Source organism: Marmota marmota, unplaced genomic scaffold (assembly GCF_001458135.2).
Source record: "Marmota marmota marmota unplaced genomic scaffold, marMar, whole genome shotgun sequence".
Classification (NCBI taxonomy): Eukaryota; Metazoa; Chordata; class Mammalia; order Rodentia; family Sciuridae; genus Marmota; species Marmota marmota.
In genome coordinates this window covers 6,431,268-6,447,927 of record NW_026000001.1, presented here as the reverse complement: position 1 = coordinate 6,447,927, position 16,660 = coordinate 6,431,268, and the positions used below count along the sequence as shown (strand labels likewise).

The window sequence follows — 16,660 nt, the reverse complement described above, 5'->3', positions numbered from 1 at the left end:
ATCGCGGAGACGCGCACGCCACCTCCTCAGCGGCGCCGCCGTCCGTCGCCGCGCGCGTGCGTGCCGGCGCGTGCGTCGTGCGTGCGCGTGCGCGGCCCTGAGAGCGGCGCTCGGGCCCCGAGGCGGCTGTGGCGAGGCGGCTCCGCGCTCCTGCGCTCCTGCGCTCCTTGGCGTCCGCGGCCCTCGGCGGCCTTGACGTGACTGCCGCCCGCCCGTCCGCGCGCCCCGCTCCTCCTGGGCCCGCCGCCCAGGCCGCTGCCGGGGCCCGAAGATGCCGGCCGTGTCCAAGGGGGACGGGATGCGGGGCCTGGCGGTCTTCATCTCGGACATCCGCAACTGTGAGTGTCCGGCGGGCCTGGGGGGCGCGGGCCGGGGGGCAGACCTGGCGGCGGGGCCCGGGGTGCGAGTGTGAGGCGGCGGCGGGCCGGCGTGCGGGAGGGGGTCTGCGGGTGCAGATCTGGCGGTGGGACGAAGGTCTGTCTGGTCGGGGTGCGGGAGCGGGGTCGAGGTTGCGATTGGGGCGAGGGTCTGAGGACCTGGCGGTGGGGAGGGTGCAGGTGCCAGGCTTGGGTTGAGAGGCCGGGGATTGCCAGGTGGGGGTTCAGACCGAGGCTCGGTGTGGGGACCGTGATGCGGGACCGGGATCTGAGGGGTGGGCGGTATTGCAGAGGGGCTTCCGGCCAAAACGCCCCTCCCCAGCATGATGTCATCTCGGCCTTTCTAGTAATGCAGCGCGTAACCCAGCCTTTTTCAAAGTAGCGTGGATTTTCGCTCCGGGCACAGAATCCAGAGACCGCGCGTTCAAGCAGACGGCCTGTGACCCGGTTCTGGCGGCCTTTTGCTTGCTGATGAGATCTCACCCGCTGCGATTAAAGTGACTCATTCCCCCAGGGGACCCGCAGCGACCGGGTGTGGATGCTCTGAGCTAAGCTTCTATGGTCTCCAGGCACAGGCCCTCTCCAAATGTCCCTGGTGGAAAAAAGCCACCCAAAATGAAATGGGTCAGGAAGGCAGGGCCTGCTAAAGAGTGGGCTCAATTATTCGCTTTTGTTTTTTAATATTTATTTTTTCGTTGTAGTTGGACACAATACCTTTATTTATTTATTTTTATGTGGTGCTGAGGATCGAACCCAGGGCCTCACGCATGCTAGGCGATCACTCTACCGCTGAGCTGAGCCACAAACCCAGCCCCAGTTGTTCGTTTTTTCTTGTTATCCAGCAAAAAGTAATTGGTTCTTCTTGGTTTTTTTTTTTTTTTTTGGTCAAGGATTGAACCCAGGAGTGCTTAACCACTGAGCCACATCCCAGCCATTTTTTTATTTATTTTGAGACAGGGACTTGTTAAATTGCTCAGAGCCTGGCTGAGTTGCTGAGGCTGGCTTTGAACTTGGGATCCTCCTGCATCAGCCTCCCCAGTGTTGGGATTACAAGCATGTGCCACCACACATGGTGGTTCCTTGATTTTTATTACCTTAGGTTAATGAGTATTTTGAGACATTTTGTGACATTACCTACTGCTAAGTGCTGATGTGCTGATGTGCTGATCCTTCCCTGTCAACCTCACCTCCTTGGAGCACAGCCTCAAGGCCAGTCTGGGTGTACCAGGCTTCTCTGGAAGGGGTAGAGGATGTTGGTCCCTTCCTTCCTCTGAAGAATAATAGGTGCCAGAGCTTCTACAGGTAGGCCACTCTCTTTTTCCTGTTGTTTTTTTTTTTTTTGACATGAAATGAAATTTCCAAGACAATGCTTTCGCACTTATGATGCATTTTGTGAAGATAAGTGTGTGTTTGCTTGTGAAGGGGACCCCTTGGATGAAGGCTTAGTGGCCTTAAGTTGGCCATGATGTCATCCTCCATTTTTACACTGGGAAGGATATTGAGAGTGAAAACCATTTTCACACAACTTGTCTCACTTTAAACACATGTTCTGTGCATTTGACCAGAAAATGTGCCATATACTGAATATTCAGTAAGTGCTCATTGACTGACTGTAGGTCAGACGTCCCACACCTTGTTATAGCTGATAGCTGGGACTGACCTTCCTCAGTTGTGGGGGTCGTTCAGCAGCACTAGATGCCTCAGTAGTACAGTTATAAAATGTCCCCTGCCAAGCAGAGTGGCCCTTGGTTGAGAACCACTGATGTGGACCAGTGGGCAAGCCAGTTCTTCCCCTAGATGAGCCGTTGGAAGAAGGGGTACCTGGTCCTCCTTCCTCAGAAATACCTTCCCTCCTGGCTCTCAGGTCCCTCTCTCATCTGCTGCGGCATTGCTTTTCTTTGGAGCTGAACCAGGTTGTACTAAGCATTGAGGGTAGCGTGGAAGGGACAAGTGGAAACTGAGCTGTCTCCATCTGTGGGCACTTCTGATTGGTAGTCCATTCACTTGGCACAGGCAGCAATGGTCCTGTCTGGGACTCTGTACCTCTTCACTGTAAGCTCCATGAGTGGGGATCCTATGTCTTGCTCACCACATCATTCCTCCTAACCCCATGCCTCTCAGTGTCAGGCACATGGTGTGTGACCAGTGAAGGCATTGACCAGGAGCCAGCCAGAAAAGACTCACAGATACAGGAGAAATGAGAGGGCTGAGTGAGCTCGAGCCAGGCAGGGCCAGCGCGGTCTGAACTTTACCCCTGTGTTGCAGGGAGATCGGTCACTGCTTCTCTTCCTGGCCTGGCTCTGGTTTGTGTGTTTGTTGAGAGAGTGACAGGAGTACCCAGGCTCTGTGAAGAGGGTGCTCTGCTGGGAGCCACCAGTGACTGAACTGATGTCAAGGCATGAGTTTTGAGTGGAATTGTGATTGAAATCTGTTTCAACTCTAAATGGGCAGCTCCCTTTACTTTTCTACCAACTTGCTTAAGTTTTCCCCTTGAAGGTTGTACTAAGCATTGAGGGTAGCGTGGAAGGGACAAGTGGAAACTGAGCTGTCTCCATCTGTGGGCACTTCTGGTTGGTAGTCCATTTCTCTTGGCACAGGCAGCAATGAATATGCTTCAGGATGTGAAGAGGTGCTCCCTGGCACATTGTGCCATTCAAACCTGTAGCTCTTATGGTTCAGGTGGCAAACTAATTTAGTGTCTTGTGAAATTGCCTTGATCCTTCCTGATTTACTTTAAGCAGGGCTAAGGACTTTGCTAATGTGAGTTCAGTGTATGGGAGTTAATAAACTTTGTGTTACTAAGAAAATTCTAGTTCTGGGGCTGGGCCTGTAGCTCAGTGGTAGAGCGCTTGCCTCACATGTGTGAGGCACTGGGTTCAATCCTCAGCACCACATTAAAAAAATAAATAAATAAAGATACTGGTCCATCTACAACTAAAAAAATTTTAAAAAGTTCTAGTTATTTTATTTAATTTTATATATATATATATATATATATATATATATATATGTATTTTTTTTTTTTTGGGTATTGAGGATTGCACTCAGGGGCACCTGACCACTATGCCACATCCCAGCCCTATTTTTTATTTTATTTAGAGACAGGGTCTCAGTTGCTTAATACCTTGCTTTTGCTGAGGCTGGCTTTGAAGTCATGATCCTCCTGCCTCAGCCTCCCAAGCCACTGGGATTATAGGTTTGCACCACTGCATCTGGCTTAAATAATTTCTCACTTTGAAACACTTAAGGTTAAGTGTTTTCTTACTTTAAACACTTAAGGTTAATAGGAAGCTGAAGCGAAAGACAGGGAGATCTCTGGCTTCCTTCATCCATATTTCCTGATGTGCGTATCTTGCATAATGATGGCATTTTCAACACAGGGAGCTGATATGGTGTAGACCACTGGGCTGTTTAGGCCTTGCTAGTTTTAGCTGCACTAGAGTGTGTGTGTGTGTGTATGGTCTGCAGTTTTAGTATATGTAGTGTTGTGGGACTCCTGCCTGAGTGGAGATGCAGACCATGCCGTCATCACAAAGCACCCTGTGCAGCTCTGACAGCCGCCCTGTTGCCCAGCCCTGGCAGTCGCTCATCTGCTTTGCTCTGATTTTCTGGTTTCAAGGATGTCCTGTAGTGTGGGACCTTTCACATTGCCTGGCTTTTTTCACACCCATCAGCACTGTTCCTGAGATTAGTCAAGCTGTTGTGTTGGTGGCACTTATTTGAGCAAAGGGTCCCAAGGGAACAAAAGAGCTGCTGACACTGGGAAAATAGCCATTACTCACTATTCAGTTGTTCTGGAACTTTTGTTTGCTTTTACACAAATAGTATCTGTGAAGGAGAGTCATATATAACATATATCAGTTTTTTTTTTGGGGGGGGGGGCATCTCCAGGAATGGAACCCAGGGCCTCCCACATGCTAGGCAAGCGCTAAACACTGAGCTACCTCCTCAGCCCTAATCTATGGTTTTTTTTTTTTTTTTTTGGTGGGGGGTACCAGGGTTTGAACCCAGGGTGCTCAACTACTGAACCATATCCCTAGGGTTTGCTTATTTATTTATCTATTTATTTTAAGAGAGAGAGAGAGAGAGAGAATTTTAATATTTATTTTTTAGTTTTCGGCGGACACAACATCTTTGTATGTGGTGCTGAGGATCGAACCCGGGCCGCACGCATGCAAGGCGAGCGTGCTACCGCTTGAGCCACATCCCCAGCCCTATTTATTTATTTATTTATTTATTTATTTAGAGACAGGGTCTTGCTAAGTTGCTGAGGTCGATTTTGAATTCACTATCCTATTGTCTCAGCCTCTTTTTTTTTTTTTAAGAGAGAGAGAATTTTTTAATATTTATTTATTAATTTTTTAGTTTTTGGCGGACACAACATCTTTGTTTGTATGTGGTGCTGAGGATCGAACCTGGGCTGCGTGCTACTGCTTGAGCCACATCCCCAGTGGTGCTGTTAATTGAACCCAGGACCTTGTGCATGCAAGGCAAGCACTCTACCAACTGAGCTATATCCCCAACCCCTATCTTAGCCTCTTGAGCTGCTAGAATTACAGGTGTGTGCCACTACACCTGGCTCCTGCTTTGCATTTTTATCTGTCCTGGCCTAGCTATATGTTGTTACATATTCTCTTATGATGCTGGGCAGTGGCAGCGAGGAGCAGTCTGCACCCCTGAGGTCACCTGGGCAAATGGCTGGGACAGCACAGTGAACAGTGTGCTGCTTGGCTAAGCTGTGATGGTGTAGGTGAGTTGTGTTTCCTGCATATCTATCTACAGTGTCTTAATCTTTTTTTTTTTTTTAATATTTATTTTTTAGTTTTAGGTGGACACAGTATCTTTATTTTATTCTTTTTTTGGTACCGGGGATTGAACTCAGGGGTATTTGACCACTGAGCCACATCCCCAGCCCTATTTCGTGTTTTTATTTAGAGACAGGCACTAAGGGTCTCATTGAGTTGCGTAGTGCCTTGCAGTTGCTGAGGCTGGCTCTGAACTCATGATTCTCCTGTCTCAGCCTCCCAAGCTGCTGGGATTACAGGCATGCACCATGTCGCCCCAGCTCTTTAATTTATTTTTATGTGGTGCTGAGGATTGAACCCAGTGTGTCACGTGTGCTAGGTGAGCACTATCACTGAGCCACAACTCCAGCCCCCAGTGTCTTAATCTTACGGTGATGTGGGAGCATCCACATGTAACACCACTGAGTATGCCAAGCTCTGAGAGCTGACTGCAGGGGAGCAAATAGGTCCGTTGTGCACCAGGCATGTCCCAGGCAGGAAGTGGCAAACATGGCTACTTATTCCTGTGTTTGTGGGGCTGGGACTCTGGGGATGAATGGAGCTGCTTCCATTGTTTTTGGGGGCATTTTGCCTAGCCCTCCAGGCACTGGAGTGCAGGAGACAGGAGGAGAGGTGGAACAGGTTGGGGGAGCAGTTTCCCTTGTCCCTGAGAAAGGGCTGAGCTGTGCTGAGGGTGTAGAATCCCCAAATAGGGTGACTGCCAGTGCCCTACTGTTTGTGCTGCATTGTCTTTCTAGCTTTTGAAATCACACATCCCTTTGAAGTGCACTTTAGCACAACTAAAATTAAAAAAAAATCTTTGTTTATAAAATCCCAGTTGTTATTAGTTATAAGTTGGGCGTGGAGAAAAGAAACATAGAAGTTCAAATTCTGTTTAAACTTTGGTGTAAAACTTACATGTGAAGTTGGCACTTGATTTTCATGCATAGTGGTAAAGACAGAATGAGACTTTGTCAGTTTGTTGTTGAAATATTAAGAGAACCTTCAAAGTTAAATGTCTATTTTGTGTTTGGGCGTGTTGGCACATGCCTGTAATCACAGTTGCTTGAGAGGCTGAGGCAAGAGGATCGCAAGTTCAAAACCAGCCTCAGCAGCTTAGTGAGGCTCTTAGCAATTTAGCAAGACCCTGTCTCAAAAATTAAAAAAATAAGAAGGGCCAGGGATGGGCTGGGGTTATGGCTCATCAGTAGAGCGCTTGTCTGGCATGTATGAGGCCATGGGTTGAATCCCTGTACCACTTATAAACAAATAAATAAAATAAAGGCCCATCGACAACTGAAAAAAAAAAGGGGGGGGGCAGGAATGTGGCTTAGTGTTTAAGTGCCCCTGGGTTCACTGTCCAGTATCAAAGAAAAACAACCCAAGCCATTTTGTCTTTCTTGACTGTCCATTTAAGAACTGCTGACTATTTTAAAGGAACTCTCTTCTTGCATATATATTTTTTGCATCTTCTGCATAATTCATATTCCTTAGAAACTGATCTAGGAAGTGTGTGCCACAGGGAGAGGAAGGGTGAGGGGGGAAGTGGCTGCTGCCACAGGCTCTGTGCCTGCCAGGGTGGGGCTGCAGTTTTTTTTGTGACAGGTTTACTGACCCAGGGATTGCATGTTCCCGACTCAGGACTTCATTTCTCTGTCCTCTCAGAATGGCTTTTACTCTGCTGCTTTTGGCACAGTATTTGTCAGGGTCTTGTAGTCTGAGTTCTTGGAAAGGCTGTCTTTGTAGGATTAAATGGCATTTCCTTGGCTCTTAAAAAAATTAGATGAGTCAGTCCAGAGGGGAAGATTAGAGTCTAGTGTAGCAAATGACATTTTGGGGAGATTTTTCAGTGATGTGAATATGGTTAGAATACATGGTGTGAGCTCCTGCATGGCGGGGGGTGAGTCCCTCTGACCCTCACCTGTTCTGTAGGTTCTTGAGCTTTGGGCCATCCTCCCTGAGCTCAATTTTCAGATTTTATAAGTTTCAAAAAAAATCAAGCCTTTTTTTGATACCAGGGATTGAACCCAGGGGTGCTTAACCACTGAGCCACATCCCAGCCCTTTTAATTTTTCTAATATTTTATTCATTTATTTTTTAGTTGGACACAACACCTTTATTTCACTTATTCTCGCACATGGGAGGCAAGCGCTCTACCGCTGAACCACAATCCCAGCCCTCTCTTTTTATTTTTTATTTTGAGACAGGGTCTCACTAAGTTGCCGAGGGTGGCTTTGAACCTGTAATCCTCCTGCCCCAGACTCCCAAGTCCATGGGATTATAGGCATGTGCCACCATACCCAGCTACCAAGTCATTTTGTAAGTCTGTAGTAAATGGGTTAGTCAAAAATGCTGTATCCAGAGCCAGGTGCAATAGTGTACACTTGTAATCCTAGTGACTTGGGAGACTGAGTCAGGAGGATTGAAAGTTTAAGGTCCATGTCAGCAATTTAGTGAGACCCTAAGCACCCCCACCAAAGGGGGGAAAATGGTCCTGTCCGTGCAGTAGGCAGGCTAGATGGGGGCCCCAGCTGTGTGGGTGCTTAGGAGCCTGGAGGTTCTCCTTTCAGAATACTGCCCTAGTTTTGCAGCAGGCAGGTGTGAGGACACGTGGGGTGTGCTGGTTTTCTCTGGAGTCTGGAACCAGTTTGACCTCTTGATGTAGATTAGGGAGGGTTGAGCTGGTCCCACTCTGAAGTGCCGGCAGCGTGCTGAGGTGGAGGCAGCTGGCTGCCCTGGGAGCTCTCAGCCCAGCCTGAAGCTGGGTTCCTGGCATCACTGATGCTTGAGCACCTCCTGTGTTCAGGACTGCCTGCCCAGGGAGTCAGAGGACATAGGATGGACAGGTGGGCCTTTGCTTGGGAGGTAGGGTCGTCCTAAGGGAAGGCAGAAGGAAATAATAGAGGCATGCAGGATGCTTGCGCATCCACAAAAGACTAATTCCAAGTTGAACTTGGAAGACTTCCTGTTTGTATGTGGCCTTGTTGAGCAAGCAGTCTTCTGTTAAAGCCCCTACTCCCAGCATGACAAAAGAATGTAGAACAAATGAGATTGCCCCCTAAGGTCAGTCCCGAGCCTGGCCTGAGGTGAGCTACATCAGGGTTTGGTGTGGAAGCTGCGTGTTGGGAGCTACCAAGTTGGATGGCTTCTGTTGGCTTCTGGTGATGTGTGGAGTAAGTTCAATGACTTTTTTCCAGTGAAGAAATAGATTAAATGGGCTGCGGTTGTGGTTCAGTGGTATAGCGCACTTGCCTGGTATGTGTGAGGTGCTGGGTTCCATCCTCAGCATCACATAAAAGTAAATAAATAAAATAAAGGTCTGTGGGGAAAAAAAAGTAAAGCATCTAACCTCCAATTGAATGACACCCAAAAAACAAATGCATGTTTTTGCTAGGCCTTATGAAGCCTCAGCTTTAGGTTGTAAAGCCCTTCACTGGTCCTGGGAGCACTAATCTTCTCAGCTTCCCTGACCATGTGGGAAGGCTGAAGTACCCTGACAAGCAGTGCTGGATGTATAGTGTGCTGAGAAAATATTAGTGTAGTGGGCTTGAGTGGGTGTGTCCCCCCCCAGTCAAGCTGGAGCTAATACTGTGATAAGGTAGCTCTGTGCTGGAGATGGTAGAAAGGATTGGCCCAGATGCCTAGAGTACAGAACATGGACCAGGCCACTGCCCTGCTGTGAAGTGGTGCCCTGAGACTAGAGTGGGAAGTCCAAGAAGAGAGGGTCAGTGAGACCACAGTGGCTTAGAATTACAGGCATGCACATCTGCAGCACCGGGGAGCGAACCTGAGCTGCTCTACTTCTAACCTATACCCTCAGCCCTTTTTATTTTTTATTTTGAGACAAGGTCTTGCTAAGTTATTGAGGCTGGCTTTGAACTTGCCATCCTCCTGCATGGCCTCCTGAGCTGCTAGGATGACAGGTTGTCCTACCCTGCCCTGCTCCTGCTGTTTCTCTAACATCACTTCCTGCCAATCCTTAGGCTTTTCGCTTCAGCATGGTGGAAGAGAGGAGTGAGACCAGGCCAAAACCACTGAGCAGGGAAGCAGGGTCTGAAAGACTTCTGTGGGTTGACCACTGGGAGGAGCACAGGGTGCAGGTTCTGCTGGTGGTGGTCGGTGCTGCAGGATTTTTAGAGTGGCATTGTTGTGCCCACAGCTGCCCTGTGCGCAGATGTGGGCTGTCCTTCCGCGGGCCAGGCAGCTCTCCTAGCAGTCTTTCTGCAGGATGTGTGACTGACCATGGTTTGGGCTGGGGTCAGATTCTGGTTGTATTGCTTTCCTTCTGACTCTTGTGATTGTGAGTGGCGGCTGCAGCCCTGTGGATGCCTGAAGCCTTTGCTTTTTTTTTTTGTACTGGGGAATGGAACATGGGGTATTCTACCACTGAGCTGCTCTTTTTTTTTTTTTTTTTTTTTTTGATACTGGAGAATTGAGCTCAGGGGNTGTTCAGGTGACCCCAAACTTCAGATATGTGGAAATTTTAGGAATATACAAATATGTATGGATATGCAAATCTGTGAATGAATACAGAATTGGAGAAGACATCTGAAGTATGTGATTTCATACCTACCAAACAAAAATATCTTCAAAGTACAGATTACTAAAAAGATCAGCTACTTTTGTTATTGTGTATACATTAAAGTCACATTTTTTTTTTTTTTTTTTTTTTAAGACAGAGAGAGAGAGAGAGAGAGAGAGAGAAAACTTTTTAATATTTATTTATTTTTTTAGTTTTCGGTGGACACAATATCTTTATTTTTTTATTTTTATGTGGTGCTCAGAATCGAACCCAGCGCCCCGGGCATGCCAGGTGAGCGCCCTACTGCTTGAGCCACATCCCCAGCCCTGCACCCCCAGCTTTTTATTTTTTTAAAAAAATATTTATCTTTTAGGTATAGACAGGCACAACACAATGCCTTTATTTTTATGTGGTGCTGAAGATCGAACCCAGGTCCCGCCTGTGCTAGGTGAGTGCTCTACCGCTGAGCCACAATCCCAGCCCTAAATTTTTTATTTTGAGACAGGGTCTTGCTAAGTTGATTAGGGCTTCACTTAGTAGCTGAGTTTAGCCTTGAACTTGTAATTCTCCTGTATCTGCCTCCCTATCCCTAGTCCCCTGGGTGACAGGGTGTGGTGACTGGACTCAGCTGAGACTTCACATTTTTTTTTTTTTTTTTGGTGCTGGGGATTTAATCCAGGGCCTAGTGCATGCGAGGCAAGCACTCTACCAACTGAGCTATCCCCAGCCTGAGACATCACTTTTGATGGAGTATAAACCCGGTGAGAATTAAAGTGGTTTCATACCCACCCCTTTCCTTGTACTCAAGTGCTCCCCATTTACCTTTCTTCCCATCTACCCCAGGTTTACTGTCTGTCTGCAAGATGGCTTAAGAGTATAGAGGCCAGCCAGGGGCAGGGGCACACGCCTGTTATCCCAGTGGCTTGGGAGGCAGGAGGAGTACAAGTTTGAGTCCAGTTTAGGCAAATTAGTCTCAAAAAACAAAAAGGCCTGGGGGTGCAGCTCAGTGGTAGAACACCCTGTGTTCCATTCCTAGTACCACAACAAAAACACCCCTTAGAGGTCAGATTGCCACTGGAGTGCTGGGGTTGGTTTTGATCAGGGTTCCCTTCTTACTGTGACATGCCTTCTTACTGTGACATCCTTTCGGATGGCGAGTACAGTGTGTTGGGTTATTTAGTTTGTCAAGCACTCTGAGCTCTGGGTGGAGCCTCTGGACTCGGTTTTTGCTTCCTTCTTTTGATGTAGTTGATATAGCAAGTTTCTATTACAGCTTGAGTAGCATCAAAAGAAAAGCACCAGAACGATTGTAAATTTTTTTTTTAACCTTTCTTTATTTTTATGTGGTGCTTAGGATCAAATCCAGTGCTTCACATGTACTAGACAAGAGCTATACCACTGAGCTACAACCCCATTCTGGAATGTCTTTTTAAATGGCCAGTAGAAAACACACATGAGCACTTCTAAACACTTTTGGAGTGCATTTACTGCTATTGAGAATACGCATCTGGGGCTGGGGAAATAGCTCAGTTGGTAGAGTGCTTGCTTCACATGCACAAGGCCCTGGGTTCAAACCCCAGCACGACACACAGAATACGCTTTTTTTTTTTGGTCATGTACAGCACCATTAGTCCTGAACCTTACTTTGAACCCCATTGTGCCAACAAGAGTTTAAAAAATCTCTGTGATCTGGAAAAGCTGGTTGGTTGTACCTGGGGCCATTTTAGAAGGGGTGTGTCCATCTACAGGTAATAGTTTGGAAGTCATCCTTTCTGGTAGACTCCTCATGATTGTTACTTTTACTTGTATTTTATGTTCAGTTAATTCTCTAAACTTTTGTTGTCTTATTAAGTACAGCTTGAATCATCCTTGTGCAGAGTAGCATCTAGCTCTCCCTAGAGCTGAGGGTGTGTTGGAGGAGGATGCTCTGTGTGAAGGGCCAAGTCCTTCAGTCTCTGTGGCTCCATCTCTGAGATGGTTCTCCCTGAGCGGGAGTGTGGATTACCATTGTGGGTGCTGGGTTCTTTCAAGTGCTAATGCCCACTTGATGTGCATTCTTTAATGTGCATTTGCTGTGGATTTATTTGATAAGCAGAGAAACAGATCCTCGTGTTGCTTTCTTGTATTCCTATAATTTTGATGCAATCCCAAGAGTGACAGGTATTTTTCCCAAGAGTGACAGGTATTTTAAAGTCATTTCAAAATTTTTTTATCTTTCTAGATTCTACTTTCTGACATAAAATTGTTAAGATTCATTCATCTGTTAAGCATATCTACTGAGGATGTGCCAGGCATTATTTTTGGCCATGGGGATTTGGTGGTCAATCAAATGCACAAAACCCTTTTATTTTTAGAACTGAAATTCTTATATATAGACAGGAGTCTGTCCATCTCTGTTCATATCTTTATCATGGAGAGGATGGAGTAAGGACAGGAGCAGTGGGTGTGGCTTTCACAGAGGGAGGCCACAAGGTGGGCACCAGTTTCCTGGGCCTGGGGCAGCTGGCTGGCCTGGTGTGGCTCATGGTGTTCCTTGGAGGGTGAGCACATCTTGCTTGTAATAAGATTGTCCTGGCTTCTGTGAGGCCAAGCAGCGGGGCCAAGGTTGAAGCGGGCAGACAGTGTGGGTATGGGGGTTAGTGTGTCTCCTAAAGTCACCTTCGGGAAACAAGGTGGGCTAGGAGGTGGTTGAGCCATTACCATGCTCCTGCCTTTCACAGTGGAGGACGTAGCAGTGACTCTGTGGAACATCACTTGATCTTAGGATTCCTAGCCTCCAGGATGGTCTGAATAAACCTCTGTCCTTTATCAGTTGCTGGCCAGTGGTCCTGTCACAGCGACTGCCCATGGACCGCCTTGCCGCTACCCAGGGTGCGGGGTGGGGTGGGGTGGGGTGGGGGTAAGCAGGGCCCTGTGTCCAGGTGCATCAGATGCTTTCCTCATTAGCCCTGGAGGCTGCTGCAGCTATCCTCCTTGCGCATATAGGGGTTGTCATCCTTCCTGGCTGCTTTTAGTATTCTGCTACTGGTTTTAGGCACTTTGATTTATAAAGCACTGTTAATTTTCTTCACGTTTCTTGTGCTTGGGATTTGAGCTTCTGAGATCAGTGGGCTCATAGTCGTGCTAGGCCAGGTTCTGTTCCTATAACAAATGTTAGCTAATCAGTTTACAAAGAGAAAAGGTTTATTTTGGCTCCCAGTTTCAGAGGTTTTGGCTTAGGGTCTGTTGGTCCTATTGCTTGTGGGCCTGTGTGATGTAGCACATCACTGTGGGTACATGTGACAGAGCAGAACTGCTCAACTGGGCGCAGGAAGTAAAAAAGAGAAAGAGGAAGAGATCAGGGTCCCACAGTCAACTTGCAGACCATGCCCTAGCAACCTAAAGATCTCATTTTAGGCCCACCTCAAAGGTTCTTTCAGTTCACAGCCTGATGATAGAACCAAGCTAGAACCGAGCCTTCAGCACATAGGGCTTTGGGGACAGTCCATATCCAAGTAGTTTTCCATATCCAGGTATTTTTTTCTGTACCCTTCCCTCCTTTGGCGCTCCTGTGGCCCATTGCCAGCTGCTGATGTCACTGCATGCTTCACCATGGCTAGTCACCTGCACTGACTTCAGGTTCACTCCTGGGGTGCCTGCTGTGCTCTCCACCTGCTCTGGTCTCATCTGGCACATTTTATCCATGTGCCTTGGTGTCCTCACCTCCATGTCATCCTCTGCCATTTCTGCTGTGTCCCTGTGGATGGAGTCCTTGCTCATATCATGCTTTCTGGACACACGTGTCAGATCTCCGAGCAGCAGTTGATCTGGTGGACTTCCCCTGTGGCCTTTCCAGTCTTAGCCCACGACAATTGCTCTGCTGGATGAAGACATTGCAGTGTGGGGGCAGTGGGGGCATCAGGAGTCAGGACTCAGGACCTGCCTTGGAGCATGGGCACTGTGTCCCGTGTATGCAGCCTCCAGGAACTGTGTGTGCATGCCCATCTCACCATTTCCCTTCCAGCTGGGAGTTCTCAGACCTGCAGACCTACCCTTAACCTCTGATCAGTGTTGGCTGGCTGCTGGTGTTGGGAGGCTGCAGACAGGAGACTTGACCAGTTGGAGACCAGAGAATCTCCTAGCTAGTTGAAGGGACAAAGGGAATACAGGTAGAGGCTGTGGACGCTTGAGGGGGCACTCTGGGTCATGTCTTCGAACTTGCTCCAGGGGAGGGGTGTGGAAGGGTATGCTTGGAAGAGTTGGGCTCTCTGTAGGGAAGGGGTTGAGGGCCCAGCTGGAGGCAGGGGATGGCCAGTGTGTCTGCTAAGCCTGAGGATGGGAGTGTAAAATAAGGCCCACATCTGGGGTGGTCTGACTTTAGGCCCCCATGGAGCAGAGCCCAGACATAGGAAGAGGGGAGTGCCAACAGGAGTGAGACCTTGGCCTGAGGTCAGATGCTTCTCTGTGAAGCCTGGCTTTTTGTAGGAAGAGCAACAATCTAGGACCATGGTCTGGGCACTGGCAATGTTAATTGCTTCTGGGATATGGTTCTTTCTGGCCCCTGGTGGACAGGTCCAGGAAGGGCACTTCTTATAGCACTGTGAGGATGTCCAGGCCTCTAGGGCTCCCTGACCTCTGAGGGCAGCGTGTCTCCTCTCTTCCCACAAGCAGTCACTTGAGCACCGGGGTGGCCCCTTGCCCATCCCAGTGTGCACTCCGAGTGCGTCCTTGAGTGCTGAGTATAGCCCCCGCCTGCTCCTGCTGGCCTCCAAGCACTTCTGGTGCCCTGCACCCTCACTTGGATGCTGAGGCTGCCTGTGGCTCTTCACATGGCTAGGACTTTGGGAGCAGCTTCTTTGGGGCTCTGTGGAGTGTGTCTGTGGTACTCTTGCCTAAAGCCCAGATGTGGAACAAGACAGTCCTTGTTCTACAACTGTCTTGCTTGAGTTTCTACGTGTATCACACCCATGCTGGTGTGAAATTCTGTTGTGTGTCCTGGGAACTCAGCAGAGTACATTTACCAGCCTGTGGCCATTAGGCGTGGACACAGTTGAGTGGTGGATGCCCCCCTCCCCCGAGGGACAGGCTCCTGGGCAGGACTGCAGTGCCCACGCGAAGCGGCTCACTCCTGTGTGAACACTCTGCTCTTCCCCAGCCGTCCAAAGGACTTTCCCATTTTGTTTAAGTTGTTTTACCAGAACATGTGCTGGCTTGTGTTCACAGCTGATGCTCCCAGGCTTGTGGTCAGTTTAAAACCGTGTGTCCTGTATGGCCAGCTGTGGCCGTCTCCCTGGGACTCCTGCTGTCCCTGTGCATTGTTTGGCATCTGCTGCTTTCCCTTAGTCTCCTCTCTTTCCTCTTCTTTCTGATTTTAAAATTTTCTCTTTTTGTCTTCTGTTTCTCTTGAGGGCCTTTTGTTTTTGGTACTGGATACTGAACCCAGGGGCACTTAGCCCCTGAGCCACATCCTCAACCCTTTTTATTTTTTAATTAGAAACAGGGTCTTGCTAAGTTGCTTAGGGCCTTGCTAAACTGCTGAGGCTGGCCTTTGAACTCACTATCCTCCTGCCTCAGCCTCCTCAGTGGTTGGGACTACAGGAGTGTGCCACTGCGCCCGGCCTTAATGGGTCTTTTAAAGTGTCTATAAAGCAATGTTTCTGAAGGCTTTTTGGCTTATTTTGAAGAGGCTCCTATTTTGGCCTGTTCTGTGGGGTTCTCTGGGGAGCTTCATGGTCTGTAGGGTTGCCGTTCTGTCCTTGTTCTTGCTTTTTTTTTTTTTTTTTGTACCAGGGATTGAACATAGGGTGCTTAACTGCTGAGCCTCATCTCCAGCCCTTTTTGTATATTTTTTTTTTTAAAGACAAGGTCTTGCTGAGTAACTTAGGTCTTTGCTAATTAAAAATTTTTATGTATATTTTTTAGTTGTAGATGAACACAATAGCTTTATTTTATTTGTTTTATATGTGGGGCTGGGGATTGAACCCAGTGCCTCACACATGGTAGGCAAGTGCTCTACCACTGAGCCACAATCCTGGCCCGGGACCTGCTAATTTGCCGAGACTGGCTTTAAACTTGTGATCCTCCTGCTTCAGCCTCCTGAGCGACTGGGATTATAGGTGCACGCTACCACGCCTGGCTGTTCTTGCTTTTTGTACAACCCTCTTTGTGTGGAATGAGACCTTGGTACTTTCCTACTGCTTATTTGTTTTTGTGGTGCTGGAGAGGGAACCCAGGGCCTTGCATGTGTCAGACAGTATTAGACCAGGATGCAAGAAAAGACCACTGACTTCAAATAAAATCAAATTAAAGCAAGCTTATTATTTCGACCGTCCAGGCTGCCTCTCTCAACAAAAACTGCGGGAACAAGACAGCACTGCAGCTTTCTTGCAGCCCAGCTTTATAACCCAGAAAGTTACACACGGGGTGGGGGGGTGCTACAGATAACAAAACTCTGACGAGCATAACACAAAGGCTGGTTTACATTTTTGCTGGCCCTGAACATCAGAATTTATGAAGGTCATTAGAACTTCAGAGGGTTGCTATCTGGCCAGGGAAGGCCAAGATTTATGAGGTGTCACTAAAGTTTCAGAGAGGGCTGCTATCTGGTCAGAGAGAGGCAGGCATGGATGAGTTTAAGGCACGGGCAGGCATTCCAAGCAGGTTCAGAATTTGCAGTAATTTGTAATAAAGCCGAAATTAGCTTTTCATGGCTTTGTGGCGAGATGGCACCCAATTTTAATAGGGAATCAGGCTGGGTCTATCATTCCCCCCCTTTTCTTATGTATCCCTTTCAAATCTTTGATAGGGTAGGGGAAGAGCACTGAGGGAATTTTAATCCCTCAGGTAACAGTCTCCAACCTTTTTGAACTCACCCAAAACGGGTCTCCCTGATTTGACCTGACTTAATTAATTATTTATACTGACTGTCTATTTATTTTTGGCTTCATTGTTGTAAGAAGAGGGGTGTCGCTTGTTTTGGCTTCTTCTAAGCTGAGAGG

The 16,660-nt window shown here is 48.0% G+C and overlaps 1 protein-coding gene across 7 annotated transcripts in view; it reads left to right on the top strand.

Moving 5' to 3' along the window:
• Window positions 1–89: 89 nt before the first annotated feature.
• Window positions 90–16,660, top strand: part of Ap2a2 (adaptor related protein complex 2 subunit alpha 2) — a 70,977-nt gene continuing 54,406 nt past the window's right edge. For 5 of the 7 annotated variants that reach the window (XM_048807895.1, XM_048807894.1, XM_048807892.1 and 2 more), the window contains exon 1: window positions 90–338. In XM_048807895.1, coding sequence (XP_048663852.1) covers window positions 272–338 — 67 coding nt within the window. In that variant the 5' untranslated portion in view covers window positions 90–271. The remainder of the gene's footprint in view (window positions 339–16,660) is intronic. The other 2 variants (XM_015503347.2, XM_048807893.1) reach the window with 2 other exon arrangements.